This window comes from Colossoma macropomum, unplaced genomic scaffold (assembly GCF_904425465.1).
Source record: "Colossoma macropomum unplaced genomic scaffold, Colossoma_macropomum, whole genome shotgun sequence".
Taxonomy (NCBI): Eukaryota; Metazoa; Chordata; class Actinopteri; order Characiformes; family Serrasalmidae; genus Colossoma; species Colossoma macropomum.
Window position 1 is genome coordinate 14,659,052 of NW_023494810.1, and position 16,834 is coordinate 14,675,885.

Genomic DNA, 16,834 nt, shown 5'->3' on the forward strand with positions numbered 1-16,834 from the left:
AAATCATTGAGCTTTTTAAAGTGAGCTTTTACTGATTTAGCTTTTCAGAATGATCTGAGATTATTTTGTTTATGCTTGCAGCCCGCAAGTGGCACAGAAATGGCATCAAGAAGCCTCGGTCTCAGCGCTATGAGTCTCTGAAGGGGGTGAGTAAATTACACTCTTATTAAGGATGATTATTTAAAGGTTCTTAGTAAAGGAATCGTTCTGTAGAAACCTTCCGGCACTTTTGTCGTTTTCGGTTTTTGACATGGTTTGAAAAAGCCTGTTGCCCTTTACGTTGTGTGTAAATTTTATAATGAATGGATGAAAAGAAATTACCTGAGATTAATCAGAAAAAAGTTGGTTAAATTGACTTGTATTAAAAGGAGAGGAGAGTTTCCTATCTCATGTAAATTTAGCATTTTGGAGATACAAGGTTTGTTCTGACAGCAGTGAGATGGTTCTGTACAGCACCAAAAAGGTTTTTCTGTTACATGCTTTACATTGTGACAATAAAAAAACCATATGGTGCCATATAGATCCATAACTGTGCAGTGGTTCTACATAGAATTTGTGTTTCTAAATAGAACCATTGCATTTACTAAAGAACACTTGAAGAACCATGTTTGTGTGTACATTTTGGCTTATGAAAGTAAGAAAGTATTGTCAGCTTTCCAAAAGTGAAAAATGTTCATCCAAAATATTTTATTTACATTACATTTAACATAAATATTGGTAGTTATGTGCTACAGATTTCCCTAAATATAACTAAATTTTTAATGTTTTAAAGTGCAAAACAAAGCTGCAAACGCTGTGTTCAGGTTTTCTCCAATACGTTGTAATTATAGTATATTAATACTGAAGTTGCTGCTCTTCAGAACCTGCATTATGAATAGCTAGTAGACAATTAACATTTATCTCCTTATCATTTAGCTTTGCCTTTAGAATAAAATCAGCAAAAATGTAAATGTCCGTGTTAAAGGTGATGTATTATGTTAATTTTATGCATGTGCGTTAGTTATTTCTGAAGTGTCCCCAAACGGTTTAAACATTGTCCTGTGTGCTATTTTTTTAATGTTGGTCTAGAGGCTTTAGTTGTGTGTTCCAGCTCCAGTCCTGTAGTTCACCTGCACGGTTTGGTTACTTTTTGCTCAAACTAACACCTCTGTGTTAGTAGTAAATTAGATAACTTGATCTCTAGGTTTATTCGACATACTTGACTTCGGGCTCAAGTTATCTGGCTATCTGAAATCCTGCTTTTCAAGGTTCAGCTTGTGAAAGACTACATTAGTTAACAGTGCAGGTCCAGCAGGTGAAGAATCAGGTGAAGTAAAACAGACTGTGCAGGTGAACTACAGCCCTGAAGATGGAAATATTGCTTAGAAAAATGTTTGCAAGCACGTTTGGTTGCCTGCTTGGCTACCCTGTTGTGTTGTAGGTTGGTCGTAATTGAACTATTTGACTTTATTGTTGGTTAATAATCCCAGCACCTGTCACGCAGGTTTAACAAGGGGCCTTTTTTAAGGCAAGTTCTGCAAAACACTAACTGGTTGCAATCATAGCTTAATGTGGTGAATTTTTTTTATTTTAGTACCTTGTTCTGGTGAGATGCTTAGCATAACAGCTGTTTATTAATGACTCCTACAATAAAAGTTCCACACTGATCAAACGTCTTACAGAAGATGGTAGTAAAGTCAAAATAACATTGTAATAAGTTGATGATAAAGTAACGCGTGTAATTATAGTCTCAAAAAGACTCGTCCATTACTCTTTTCTGGTCACTGTAATTTAACAGCACCTCACTGAACTTCTTGCCAGTTTTTGTGTTATGTTTATATACAATAACTTAGCCTTCAGTGTGTATAGTTATTCAGAACACAGAGTAAAATGCTGTAGATATGTTTTACCATTGTTTATACTAGTCAGGGCAAAACCATGCAGCGATTCTCACCCATTTCATTGTCACTCGTGTGTGGCGCGAAGCTTTTTAATGAGCTGAGTTTTAGGCACAATTGAGTTTATGTACATCTAAAACTCTGAAAACAACCAGACTGATCACATCTTTACATCCGTGATCCTCACTTAAACATGTTTACCTGCTGCTTCTTTACCTTGTCTCGCACACAGCAGAGAAAACAGCAGCATGTTTATTTGCATCTCCCAGTAACAGGAGAACACAAGTTTGCGTAAAGTTCAGTTTGGTTGAGCAGCTGCTTAAAAGTTGAGTAGTGTGTGATTTTCAGTATTTCAGTTGCCTAGAAAATCTGCAAAAACCAGGTGATGTGAGATGCTCAGTCTTTTATAATCTGTAAGGACTTCAAAAAAACACAGTGTACCCAAGGCTTAAGCCATAGATCCCACTTTGTGAGATGGGGCCCAGGCGTGTCCTGTTTTATCCGCGAAAGTTCGGAGTAGCTGCAGGTTTTCATTCCGAGCAGAAGCACACCTGATTCCACTTGTTTAATCAGTTAGTCTGAGGTCTTCAACAGCTGTGTTAGAGTGAATACCTGCAGCCACACCAGCTCTCTGTGGGTAAGATTGGATACCGCTGCGGTAGGTGGTCGGTAGCAAACGCCACGTTAACAATTAACCTAATTTTGTATATTACTTGCATATAATTATTACTTACTATTATATAATTCAAGTAAGTAATAATTACAGGTGAACAAGATTATTTGTATCTGTGTGATTTTGTATTTAATTACTAATCCCCACCCCCCCCACCCCCCAACAGGTTGATCCTAAGTTCCTGAGGAACATGCGCTTTGCCAAGAAACACAACAAAAAGGGGTTGAAGACCATTGCAAAGAAGGAGGCGCCCAAATAGGCAGGAGCTCTTCTGGAGAATCAGCGATGTACAGATATTGCAAAAGGACTTTGTACCATCCAGAATAAAGCCATGCTTTGTTAATTGGAATGTGTTAAATGGAATCTTTCATTTGTCATCATACACTCACATCTTCTGCTTTTATACATTTATTTGTTGTGCTCCACTTTTAAACCTTTTTAAAAAAGTTTTTTTGCAGAAATTTTGAAAACTTGGTATTCCCCTTTAAATGAGGGCTAATTTACTCTACAGACTTGCGCATTTTTAGTAACTGAAACGTCAACAGGAGCGGACATTTCTGATGAAGTAAGCACTGTAGGTTTCCTGTATATGTAACTGACAAAAAGATATTTGTTTAATATATCCCCTCATATGCACAGTGTTTGTATTTCCCAGAAGGCTCAGTGAGACTTATTTTTTTATTTATTTTTTTTTAAACAGCATTGTTCTCGTTGTATACAAGGCCTGATTGGCTGATGCAGTGAGAAAAATTATGCTGGTAGTTAATCTAAACATGTAAGGCCTTCAGGGCAGCTGCTGAAGTCCTAACAAATGGGAGAGCTCACTCAGTTGTAGCTACCTAGATACCACAGAGAGAACGATCCTGATTGGATAATTTTTCACAAGTTAGTCACTAGTTTAAATGCATGTGTGATTCTGCTAAATATAAATGGAAAATTTCAAGTTCAAATTATAAATAGACATAGCCTGACCACAGCCTAAACCACAGCTCGGTCAAATCCAGAGTTAGAGATAATATTAACCAGTGCAAAGTAGTGCTTCCTAATAATGTCCATGACATTAGTTCACACTCAGTCCCAAGCAATCAGAAATTTCATTACAATGGTTTTAAAACTCTTGGCAAATAAGAAAGCTGTTGAGTTTTTGTGCAGCTCAGCAGCCACACTTTTGATATAATAATTTGATGCTATAATATGTACATAATTGAACAGACCTGGTGCCCTTTACATTGTGAATTACATGATGAATGGACCAAAATTACTTTGAAAAAACATTGAAAGTGAAGTATGTTTTTTCCTTTTCCTGTAAAGTTATCATTTTGGAGATGGAAGGTTTTGTTGCAACAGCTGTGATATATATATATAATGGTATTTTTAATGATATAAATTTACCTTTCTTAAAAAAAAAAACTGAAGTTATGGAAGACCAATGAATTGAAACCAAGCCCAGTGCGTTCAGTACACCTGCTCAGGTCAGATGTTGGGCACATGTCAGAATGATCATCTGTCAGAGGGAGGTTCCTGAGTTCTGATCAGCTTCTGTTCTTCATACTTGTTCTGATGAAGTAACTAAACACATTCATGTTTGGTGACCAAATTTAGTGAAGCTGCTGATGACATTCGTCATATTTTCTGCTCTACCCATGTTATCAGCAGTTGAACAGTGTGCTGTTTTCATTGTGTCTGATCTGTGTTGTAGGTTGATGAGGTGAAAGGTGAGGCAGGAAAGATTGCACAAGTACTTCATAGTGTAGTCGTACACGACTCACTCTGCTGAATGACCAGTCGCCTTTCTACATGTAGCACTTTCACTAAAGTTACTTGAGTGGGAAAGTGATTTTTCATTTAAAGAATTTAAAATGCCAGTTTGGTGTATTAAAGTGTGATGATATTCACTCTGTGGGGAATAGAAAGTTCTGGAAATGTGCTGGTCTCTACCATTCTGTCTGTCTGTCTGTTTAAAGGCCAAAAAAATGGACTCTTAAAAAGATGGTTCTTAAAGGTTTCTTTAGTGAAGAAAATGATTCTTTATAGAACCATGATTAAATGGTTCTTTGCATAGTGAAATGGTTCCTCAGATTGATGGAGAATGTGCTGTTAATGGTTCTATAAAGAACTTGAAAAGTGTTCTTTTATTGGTACACTCTATTGGTATTGGTACACGACGGTGTAACAATAGCAGAACCCTTTTTGGTGCTATGTAGCACCATCTACCACACATTCTGAAGAACCCTTTAATCATGCAAAGGGTAATTTGAATGTTCATGATTCTATATAGAACCAATTTTTTTACTAAAGAACTGAAGTCTTTACAAATTTTATATATATGTAAACCTCGTATCTCCAAAATTACTTTTTTTGCAAGTCAATGGAAGCATAATTTTTTCCAAATCATTTTGGGTCGTTTGTTTTGGTCTATTCTTCATGAAATTTACTATAAAGGGCAACAGGTATTTTCAAATTATGACAAAAACTGAAAAACGACAAAAACAGAGATATGAGGTTTTATATATATTTCATATGAGTCAGAATTGTTCACAGTGGTGGTGATAGGAACCAGACGTCTACCTGTAAAACCTCCCTCACAGAAAATTATTACATGAAATGGTTGTGAATACACTGCCTGATGACTGAGACATTGTTTTATGATAGTTTTGAGATTTTGACCAAAAACGTTTCTTAAAATCCATACATATTTTACACACAAGCATATATATATATATATGCGCAGGGTGTTATGAGGTAAAATAGTCCTAAACTTATTATTTCAGATTTTCCACTATTTTACCATCATCAACATTCCATTTTAACTCATTTAAAAGACTGTGTAGGTTCACTGGTGGTTTTGAATAGTAAATAAAATGTCTGTATTTGTGTTGTAGTCATGGCGACCCCTGGTTCCTATCACCACCACTGTAAATCTGAGTCTCTACAAGCAACCATTTCACATCGTATGATTTCCTCTGACAGCTATGCCCGCTCTTATTAACCTGTGGAGATGATTGTACGTTGCTGTGACCACGCTGTGACCTTTTGGGGAAGCATTGAGTTTTCACATGCCTTCCAGAGTGACTGTGGTGGTGAACTTTCCGAAGTTACTCTGCTGTTAGAACCTTTCCTGTCATCGCCTGGTCTAGAAATAGCTGCGGCCTGTTCGACAACTGTGCTAATCCCGATGGCTCTCCTACGGGGCGGAGGATGGAAGTTCTCCGAGTTCAGCCGAGCCCCAATGAGCTCTAACACTAAACTTGCCCGCTGACTGATGGAGCTAAAGCTGTTTAGAACCTGGGCTTCCAAAGCAGAAGTTCAGAGGTCTGGGAAGTGGAGTGTCCTGAACTCACTCAGTGAATTAATAACAACAGGAAATGAGAAGAAGTGCAGAAATAATATATTATAAAAAAAAACCTACACACTTAAAAAGAGTAAAATGGTTCTGTTTAGAACTATGAGTTCTATACACACTTTAAAAAATGGTTCTTAAATGTATCTATAGTAAAGAAAGTAAATGGTTCTATATAGCACCAAAAAGGGTTATTCTGTTGTCATAAGCTTGACGTTGTAACAGTAGAAGAACCCTTTTTAGAGCTATACAGAAAGATTTTCAAAAAGGTTCTGTATAAAACCATATATAGTACATTCTCCATCAGTCTGAAGAACCGTTTCATGATGCAAAGAACCCTTTAATCATGCAAAGGGTTCTTTGAGCGTTAATCGTTCTGTATAGAACCATTTTCTTTACTAAAGAACCTTAATAGAACCATCTTTTTAAGCATCTTTATAGCACCAAAGATGGTTCTTCTATTGTTATGAGCTTGACATCATTCCAGTAGAAGAACCCTTTTTGATGCTATATAGAACCGAAAGTTTCTATATGGAACTATATACAACACATTGTCCATCAATCTGAAGAACGATTTTTAACCATGCAAAGAGCCATTTGAACGATCAATGTTCATGGTTTTATATAGAACCATTTTCTTTACTGAAGAACCCTTGAAAAAACAACTTTTTTGAGAATGTAGGGTTGCTATGGTATCCCACATGGTAGCTAGGTGGTTGCTATGGTATTCCAGGTAGGTGCTAGGATGTTGCTAGGTCGTTGCAACCATATCCCAGGTCGTTGCCTAGAGGTTGCTAGGTGGTTGCTATGATATCTCACATGGTTAATTGGCTGTTTCTAAGAGACTTGTATCATTGTGATTTAAGTTGGGTGCACAAACGTCTCCATCAATCTGAAGGACTATTTCACCATGCAAAGATCCATATAAACATGAAAGTGTTCTAAAAAGAAAGAACCATTGCCTTTACTAAAGAACCCTTGAAGAGCCATCCTTTTTAAGATGCACTTGCAACTACAGTGGAACATCTTAGAACATCCAGCATAGAAACTACGAGGCTGAAACTGGCTTTTATTCGAAGCTGAATAAGCCTGGAGCACCAGAATGTAACAGCTACACTATTTAAGGTGGAAAATTCAAAGAAGAGTAAGTAGAACAGGAGCTGAACCTGCTGAACCTCCTGAGCCTGAATGAAATTAATCCCAAAAAAAGAGAATTAGGGACTAAATGTTAAAGATAAATATGGAACTTTACTCACTGACATACTTCAGTAGAAGACAAAGTATCATTTTAAAATACTTGAAAGTACAAATTGGTCAAAATTTACTAAAGTACCTGCAAGTTACTGCTCACCTCTTGACATCAGAAAACTATGATACAGTTTTATTTGAAGGCCTTTATTATGTAATATAGCAGTGGGATAGAAAACATCACACATGAAGAAAAACATGTAAAACGTCAGCAGTGAGAATAAACAGTAATGCATCTCAAATAAGTCACATGTAAACTCAGCTTATAGCTCTCAGTTTTCCCAAAACTGGACATTTGTGTGCTTTACTCCACTCCCTTCATGAATTCCAGGAACTCTGAAATGGAAAAAAAGTTAATTGGACATTGTTAGTGTGTCATACAATCCACTTTTGGTTCCCTGAAGAACCTTTCAATGGGTAGTTCTTTAGAGAACCATTTCTGTAAATGAGATATGTGAGTGTGAAGAATGTTGAAAAAGTTTAAAGAACCTCCAACCTGGTTTAAAACCTTTACATTATTTAATGTAAATGTCTCATTTACAACAATGCTTAGAAGCAAAAGTGGTTCCTCTATGGCAGTAATGTAAAACTGTGCTCTTAACAGTAAAGGTGATAAAAAAAGAGTGCAATTCCATAAAAGGACTACTTTTGGTTCCCTAAAGAACCTTTCAGTGGATAGTTCTTCACAAAACTGTTTTTGTAAGTGTGTGAGTGTGAAGAGGCCAAATGAGGCTTAAATTGGTACAGAAACTTTACGCTATGTGAAGGTTCTTTAAACCATATAAAAGTAATTTGCACTCACTTATCTTTTTTCAAAAATGGTTCTTTATAGAACTAAAAGTGGATATTTAATGCCATCATTCAAAGAACCCATTGTGGCAGTGTTTTGGAAGCGTGTCTGCAGAGCTGTGACCCAGAAGGAACCCAGTTTGACACACCTGTTCTACAGAATCTCTCCAATAATGCTGGCAGAACCCATCTGTAACAGTGGTTCTGAAATTCGTTCAACTGCACTTGTGTGTTATTATTTTAAACATTAATATAAGATTAGTTAAGAATTTAAAAAGTTATTACCATCATAATCTATCTTCCCATCATTGTTCTTGTCCCCGTCTTTCATCAGTTCTTCAACATCGTCCTCAGTGATGGCCTCTCCAGTAGACGTCAGCATGGCCCGAAGCTCTTCTATGTCGATATAGCCGTCTCTGTTTCTGTGAGCAGAAATCTGGGTTAAAAGAAGTTCTCATTTGGCTTTTATGCTGCTTAATTATTCCACACTGTTCCATTAGTGTCTGTCTGACAGTGGAATGATGAACACAGTTCAACCAACCCTCAAAATCTCTCATTTTATTACAAAAACGGACTGCAAATATGTTCTCGGTGACAAAATGGCACAAATTAAGCAGTTAAGATGTGTCAGAGTGGTTTGGTGTGAAATGCTCTGTTCTAGAGAAACTTACCAAGTCAGAATTGTTCACAGTGGTGGTGATAGGAACCAGACGTCCCCCTCTAAAAGCTCCCTCACAGAAAGTTATTACATGAAATGGTTATGAATACACTGCCTGATGCCTTAGATATTGTAGGAAAACTTATGTCAGATTTTCCACTATGTCCCATCATCAACATTTCGTATAAAACTCAGAAGACACGTGTAAGTTCACTGGTGGTTTTGGATAGTAAATAAAATGTCTATATTTTTGTTGTAGTCCTAGCGACTCCTGGTTCCTATCACCACCACTGTAAAGATATCATCATTTCACACCAAACCGCTCTGAAGGACTTTGTGTACATCTCACACACTCAATTATGCAGAAACATCTGAAAAATTGGTGGAGTAACTTTTTTTAAAGTTAGTGTTTCATTTTATATCTTATCTAAAACAAGACTCACTTGTCAAACATTCTGAAGAGGTCAGCGAGCTCCTCCTCAGACTTTGCTTTACTGTCGTCCTTCATACATCTCACCATCATCACCAGGAACTCGTCAAAATCAACCGTGCCGCTACCTGTGGAGTCAACATGTTATATAGCATCATAAAAATGAATGTACACATCGCTACTAAAAAAACAAGATTTTAAGGAGTTATTTTTGTTGGTTGTGATTAATGAGGTGTAGTCTGTCATAAAGTTATTAAAATGTTAAAATGACCAAACACTAATCTCTATGAATTTCACCAAACATTGGCAGATATCAGCGTCTTTCTGAAATGCGGGGAATTAAAAGTAAGCTTGTACTGCAGTAACAGCCTCTACTCTTCTGGGAAGGCTTTACACTAGATGTTGGAACATTGCTGTGAGGATTTGATTGAGCGTTAGTGAGGTCAGGCACTGATGTTGGATGGTAAGTTCTGGATCACTCCAACTCATCCCAAAGGTATTGGATGGAGCTCCACCACTCCAGAGAACACAGTTCCGCTGCCCCACAGCCCAATGGTGGGGGGCTTTAAAACCCCACTAGCCCACACTTGGCATTGGGCATGGAGACCTTAGGATCATGTGCAGCTGCTCCAAAGTGTCCCATTCTATTGTGCAGAGCTCTTCTATAGAGATTATACAAGCTGTGTGAACAATGAGTTGAATTCACTCATTACGACTGTCTGGATACTTTTGGACAAATGAATTGAGAGCTACACTAGAGAATATCAGTTTTGGGTTTAGTGGGACATTTGCTAGCACTGCTGTCCTAGTCCTATTCGTGATTTAGGGGGCTGTTTTTCACTTCTGGGTGATTTGCAGTGACCAATGTACACTGTAAAAAAACGGCTTGTCAATTCAGCCTAAAAAAATACTTTTTTTTAGGTTCAACTGAAGAACCATTTTTTGCAGTGTAGCCGCTGTAGTCGAGAGGGAGGAAACCGGCCTATGGCTTCAGTCTAGCATTTCTCCACCAATCTGGAGAGCTTTAAAGATCAGATTGACTAAACGTTGTTATTTCTGGTTTGCCAAAGACTATAATAAAATGTCCTGTGTGGTTGTAAAGGGGGCATAATGCCCTGTAATCCTGTAAAGTTTGTCAGCTACCCTTAATTTCATAGAGTTACGATACTCTAAATTTCTCTGGCTCTCTGGACCTCCACTGTGGGCGAGTGTCTCAGCAAGGGTGTACCTAAGTTGGATGCAAATTTGTGAGACTCTGGGGTCCATATCTCTGAAGACTAGCAATGTGATCAAGGGCTTGTTGGCAGGTGTGCGTCACGCTCTACTGGATGGTGGAGTTTGTCTTCATCAGAGATTTTTAAAGTCACTTGTTGCAGAGCTTTCCCTTCACCTGTGTCGATGTTGCCTCGACTTTCAACACATAACTGTCAACTTATATTTGAAGTTGGCAACGGGCATCCCAAAGGTATTGGATGGAGCTCCATCACTCCAGAGATCGCAGTTCCACTGCTCCCACGGTACAATGCTAGGGGGACTTTATACCCCTCTGGCCCACACTTGGCATTGAGCATGGTGAGCTTAGGATAATGTGCAGCTGCTCCAGAGCGCCTCATTCTATTGGTCAATACTTTTCTATACAGATTTCGCAAGTTCTTTTACAGGTGTAACTGCAGATGCAGCTGAACTCACTCATTAGAAGAGCTGTCTGGATACTTTTGAACAGATATTGTTCTGCAATAAGGTTATGGAAGCACATTTGTTATTGTTAACAATATTTACCGTCTTCATCTACTTCGTCGATCATCTCCTGCAGCTCCTCTGGTGTGGGGTTCTGGCCCAGCATCCTCATCACTTTGCCCAGCTCCTTAGTGCTGATACAGCCGTCTTCAGCATCCTGCACAAACACCTCAAACGCAGCTTTAAACTCTGCAGGTCACACGAAAAACCTGAGATCACTGCTAGGCTCAGATTCAAACATATGAAGCACCTGATCTGCAACATGATTTATGAGACACTCTGGACAAAATAAAAAATGTAGGCATCACAACATCTGTTGTAGATATGTGTACTGTCCTCCTGCAGCAGTGCTGCAGTGTATTTACAGTGAGATTTTACAGTTTGAGGGCTAGAAAACTCCTTTCTAGACCCTCCAGGAGCTTGCGGTTGCCAGATTTCTACAGCAATTCCTGTTGTGTTTGCCAGAGCTCGCATTATATCCAAACACTGCATTATTTCTGCACTAAACATGTAAATCTGTAAATCTGTTGCTCTATGTGCTGTGAATGAGTCTGTCATAGCAATGTAGATGCTGGACTGTGATGCTTTTTGCACTATGTTAGCTGGTGGGATCCTGTTAGTTCAGGATGGTGGCGCTACTGGAGGCTCTTAGAAATTTATTTTAATACGTTTTCTCAGATTTCCTGAATATCAAAGGTTTTTTTTAAAAAATAATTTGGCTGAGTGTACGTGCAGATGATTTATCAGTACTGTATTGTTGTAGCCAGTTTTCATTACATCATTTTTAATGTAAAATGTTAATATTAAAAAAACTCCTTATAACTTTTTTTTTTATCTTGTGTTTTGTTCTTGGTTTTCCTATTTGTCTTTAAACATTTAAAACAAGCTAAAGACTCATGATCACATATTTTCTACAAAAATATCTAGAAATATTGCCTCAAATTTTGAGAAAAGCATTTCACTCTGCAACAATCACAAAAAATGTGTCGCAGTCAACCTGATCAGATCTCTATCTATTTTAAATGCATCTTGGGTGAATTTACACTCACATTTTTATGTGGCGTCATCCAGATATAATCCTGATACTCAAGACACATGAAGTGACCAAGTATAAACGGGGGCAATAGTTTGGCTCTTCATCTCTGGCCCTGAATAAATATAGAATCTCGGTTTTCTTCGACAGTCAAGTTAAGAGTAAGACTAACGCTAGCTTGGTTGTATTTATTAGCCTGTAGCTCAGTGGCTCCACCACAGGGATTCCCAAAGATACTCTGATAGATTTGCATAATGCAAGCCACGGAGTCCTGTCATGAATTTTTGGAAGACTTGGGTTCATTTTGTACCACTGTGCCGTTGAGCAGTGGCCCTAATGTTGCACACCCTTTAAAATCATTAGATAATAATATTTATTTATTTTCTTCTCAAGTAATGAGATAAAAATAACCATATTCATTACTCCTGATTCAGTATGCAACCCATGTATGTTAATTATAGAGGTTAATCTGCGGCTGTGCTCAGTGGTGATGGACAAATGGAGTCATATGCTGGGGTCCACCAGGACAAGCTACGGTCAGACATGCAGATTATCTACATAATCAGGTGTTGACCAGAGCGGAGTGTAATGGGATGCCATCCTGCTACTGCACAGGCAAAAACAGGGAATCCCTCTTTCCATCCTCATTGCACTTAAAAAAATCATGTCTAATCAAGTAAAAACATCTTAAATGTACCCAAAATATCTAATAATATAATATTAGATTGTTGTAAGAATGTTATAAGACTGTTCAACTTTTTTCTACATATTTTTTCTTGTTTTGGGTAATTTTATCTGGTAAAATTGACTTGTTTTGAGAAATAATGCAGATAATTTTTGCTTATTTCAAGAAATAAGGCTTAAAACAGGTAAAATTACCTGGTAGTGGAACATATTTTCACTAAAATGAGTAAAGAAATGTCTAGAAATAAGTGAAATAATCTTATAATATTCTTACCACAATATCATAATTAGAAATATTCAACATATTGATTACATTGAAGACAATATATCATGTTTTACAGTGTGGATTAAGGTGAGATATGCCCATATGATTATGATACAGCTATGTAATATACCCCACTGTATGCATCTAATTATCTCGAATGTGTTAAGATTTCTAACTGTCGAGTAACAATCAGGTAAAAGAGGAGGATAAAAACTGACACCTAGCCCAGCTCAGTATTGTTCTGCTTTTTCCCCTATTTCAAGCTAAAGTTCATATCTGTTAATGAGTGGATGAATGGAGCCAGAATAATGCTAGTAGTTAAGCTATCTCCTGATATGTCTTGTTGTTGTTGTCCATAAAGTTATTTCTGTTTCAAACACATATATGACGAAAGCTATTAAATAGTCTTACCACTTTTTTGCTCCTCAGTGAGCTGCTCCACCTGCAAATGAGTATAAAGTGTCATTTGTGCTATTAAATGCGCAATTTCAAGCATGTTTACTGCAATACACCCCCTTTTTGTTGGGGAACTCCACTGATTTGATTTGAAATTCCTGCATACTTTAATGTTTAAGACATAAACAGAGTCGTTCAGAGTGGTTCAGAGTCAGAATTGTTCACAGTGGTGGTGATAAGAACCAGACGTTCACCTCTAAAAGCTCCCTCACAGAAAGTTGTTACATAAAATGGTTATGAATACACTGCCTGATGTCTGAGACATTGTTTTATGATAGTTTTGAGAACTTAAAATATATTCATGGTGGAGGGATACAGAATATGCAGGGTGTTGTGAGGCAAAACAGTCCCCAAAGAAAACATATTATTTCAGATTTTCCACTATTTTCCCACCATCAACATTCTATATAACTCAGAAGACATGTGTAGGTTCACTGGTGGTTTTGGATAGTAAATAAAATGTCTAGATTTGTGTTGTAGTCATGGTGACCCCTGGTTCCTATCACCACCACTGTAAAGAACTCTGAACCGCTTTACACCAAACCACTCTGAATGACGTGCACTACATTATATCATACACACTTTAAAATGATGGTTCTTCAGAATGATTTTATTTAGGAACATGAGTTCTATATAGAACCATTTCATGCTTAAATGGTTTTTTGCATGGCAAAACGGTTGTTGTACATGGTTCTGTATAGCACCAAAATGTGTTCTGTTCTGCTGTGTTCTATTATTATGACATAAAGCTTGTCATAATCGAAGAACACTTTTTGGTGCTTTATAGAACCATATGCAACACATTCTTCATCAATCTGAAGAACCATTTCAGTATGCAAAGAACCATTTAAACGTGCCAAAGTTTCTATATTGAACTCATAGTCCTAAACAGAGCCTTTGCCTTTACTGAAGAACAGTTGAAGAAATGCACACTGAAGCCATATATACAAATATTTTTGCATGTTGTTATTTTATATTATATTACGAATAAATATTACAGTGTTCTGAGGCTTACCGCTGCTTTATAGATGTCATCCATTGTGAGAGAAGCTTGTGGGTTCCCTCTCTGACTGACAGATTTGGAGATTTAGGTGGGCCACATGGTTTTATAGTTCAGGCCCCCTCACTCCCTAGACACTAATATGAATAATTCATGGCCAACTGGCACGGACAGCAATTATGCCTTTATACTGAGGTCAAATATGTTTGTCAGCTGTAGGACAGTGACCTTTAGTAGCTGCTTCTCCACTTCAGATGTTTCTAAATGTAGTGCTGGGCAATACTGATAAAATTCAATAGCTTTTTTACTGTATCAGTAAACTGAAAAACTTGAAAAGTTTATAGTTAAAAGTTAAAGTTATATTTTGGTACTATTTTGCCTCACAGTGCCCTGCATGTATCCTTCCACCATGAATGGATCTTAAGTTCTCAAAACTATCAGAAAACAATGTCTCAGTCATCAGGCAGTGTATTCATAACCGTTTCATGTAATAACTTTCTGTGAGGGAGCTTTTAGAGGTGGACATCTGGTTCCTATCACCACCACTGTGAACAATTCTGACTCTGGAATGGAGCATTTCACACCGAACCACACTGAACGACTTTGTTTACATCAATTTAAAGGTAAAGTGTGTAAGATTTAGGGCAATCTATTATCAGAAATGGAATAAAATCATATGTTCATTCGTGTATAATCAGCTTTAACTATAAATCGTGTTTTCATTAGCTTAGAATGAGCCCTTCATTTCTACCTAGGGGCGGCTCCTCTTTAACAGAGACTGCTATGTTGCACCTCCATGTTTCTACAGGAGCCCAGAACAGACAAATCAAACACTGGCTCGCCTTCAACGCTTTAATGCTGAAGCAGCAGCCTGAATTTGGTGGCGCTATAGATCTTTGGAAGACAAAGGAAGAAGAAGAATCAGTGGTTGCTGCCGGTGCTGGCTGACCATTTTGTTTTGTGAGATGTTTGAGAACCCAAATTTTCACAAATGAAGGATCAGACTTATTTAGCACAAGAAAAAGCGAGGGAGGGTGAATCCTGACTGACAAAGAAGAGAAAACATGAAGAAGCAAAATTAAATCAGGACAGACATTGGCAGAAAACCTGATGGCCATCGTAGGTTCTACTACATGCTTGGAAAGGGAGGGGTGAGCTTCGGGGATTCAGCTGAGTGCAACCTGCAACCTCACCACTAGATGCCACTAAATCTTACACACTGCGACTTTACTTCTAATTTTAAAGAATTGCAATTCTTCTTCAAATATAGAAGTATCATTTACATAGGTTCTCTTAAAGGAGTTCTTTAGTAAAGACAATATATAGAACCATATACATGCTTACATGGTTCTTTGCATGGTGAAATGGTTCTTTACATTGATAAAGAATGTGTTGTCCATGCTTCTATGTAGCACCGAAAAGGGTTCTTTTATTGTGTACAAGCTTGAGATCATAACAATAGCAGAACCATTTTTTGTTGCTATATAGAATCCTTTTCATCAAGGTTCTATACAGATCCATCTACAGCACATTTTCCATCAATCCGAAGAACCATTTCACCATGCAAAGAACCATTTACGCTATATTGTCTTTGTTAAAGAACCCTTGAGGAACCATCTGTTTTAAGACTGTAGGTGATGTCTGATACTGAAGTCTTATTTTCTGTTCTGTTTTTCCGCCTCATCATGCATTTTGCAGAAGAAAACAGTCTCGTAAAGAAGGTCGGCAGACATGAGGAATGTCTGAGAAGAAAAGCAGCCAGCCGGATGCTGAAAGAACAGGGTTCTGTGTCTGGAGGACAGCAGAGTGTGATTCTATGAAGCACAAGTAGATGAAGACGGAATAAAGCAGGCAGAAGAGACAGAGAGACGTATTGACACAGAAGTGCTTTAAGACGTCAGGCTGCTGTTGAATGATGAAGGTTAAGCGTCTGGAGGCCTGCAGTCCAGCTACTTTAAATTACTTCTTGTTTTTCTTTTAAAACTTATGGTTGGGGTTTAAATGAAGCGTATACCTAGACGGTCTCTCCCTCCCAGGCCTGACCCTCTCTGATTACCATCCTGAGATTGAGTGTGCTTGAGGTGACCAGCAAAAAAGTATTTGTAGCACATAACAGCACTGTAGAAGCGTTATATTCAGCATTTTGATTCTTTTTTCCTGTTTAGAGCTACTTTTTTTTGTTTTAAACACTCTTTTTGGTCCTGAGTTTTTGCTTCAGTCACACTTAAATGACAATGAAAGCACAGCAGACCCTCCATCACCTCCCACTGTCTAGTCCACTTCATCTGAAATAGACTTTGTTTTGGAAGCAGCAGACATAAAGGAACAGGAGTTTTTTGGGGTTAGCGTTAGCCTAGCATGGACACCAGAACACTTCTGTTTCCTCACGCGCCGCCCAAGGAGCCGCCTGACTCGCTCAGCTGTATCAGATGACGATGTGGCCCCTAAACAAGCGGTGGAGCAGCTACTACTGAAGCGTGAATATTAATTCTAATATTTTCCAAACCTCTGCAGTAATGGTCAGCAGGGTGAGTGTACTGGACACACAGATCAGTCAAGCACTCGAGTCATTGGATGAAGCTGAAGTTGGTTCTTTTTTCGGCAGCTTTCAGTCGAATATCCCGTTCCACCTTAAATTGTGCAC

The 16,834-nt window shown here is 38.0% G+C and overlaps 2 protein-coding genes across 3 annotated transcripts in view; one reads left to right on the forward strand and one right to left on the reverse strand.

Annotated features, from left to right (window-relative positions):
* Positions 1–2,899, forward strand: part of rpl29 (ribosomal protein L29) — a 3,587-nt gene extending 688 nt beyond the window's left edge. For both annotated transcript variants that reach the window (XM_036559925.1, XM_036559926.1), the window contains exons 3-4: positions 82–146; positions 2,717–2,899. In XM_036559925.1, the coding sequence (XP_036415818.1) occupies positions 82–146; positions 2,717–2,809 (158 nt within the window). In that variant the 3' untranslated portion in view covers positions 2,810–2,899. The remainder of the gene's footprint in view (positions 1–81; positions 147–2,716) is intronic.
* Positions 2,900–7,288: 4,389 nt separating this feature from the next.
* LOC118799559 (troponin C, slow skeletal and cardiac muscles-like) lies at positions 7,289–14,253 on the reverse strand. The gene is made up of 6 exons (XM_036559507.1): positions 14,206–14,253; positions 13,146–13,176; positions 10,795–10,941; positions 9,029–9,143; positions 8,213–8,349; positions 7,289–7,474 (listed from the first exon to the last, which is right to left on the reverse strand). Exons 1-6 carry the CDS (start codon positions 14,227–14,229, stop codon positions 7,443–7,445), a joined length of 486 nt encoding a protein of 161 aa, XP_036415400.1. The 5' UTR covers positions 14,230–14,253; the 3' UTR covers positions 7,289–7,442.
* Between the last annotated feature and the right edge of the window lie 2,581 nt (positions 14,254–16,834).

What these genes read in the sequence shown, in the direction of transcription:
- LOC118799559 (XM_036559507.1), bottom strand. Translation starts at nt 14,229, where the DNA reads ATGGATGACATCTATAAAGCAGCG. An exon ending in ATGACATCTATAAAGCAGCG is followed by an intron (nt 13,177 to 14,205) that starts GTAAGCCTCAGA and finishes ACTCATTTGCAG; the next exon opens with GTGGAGCAGCTCACTGAGGA. An exon ending in CTCTTCAGAATGTTTGACAA is followed by an intron (nt 8,350 to 9,028) that starts GTGAGTCTTGTT and finishes TTCTGCTCACAG; the next exon opens with AAACAGAGACGGCTATATCG.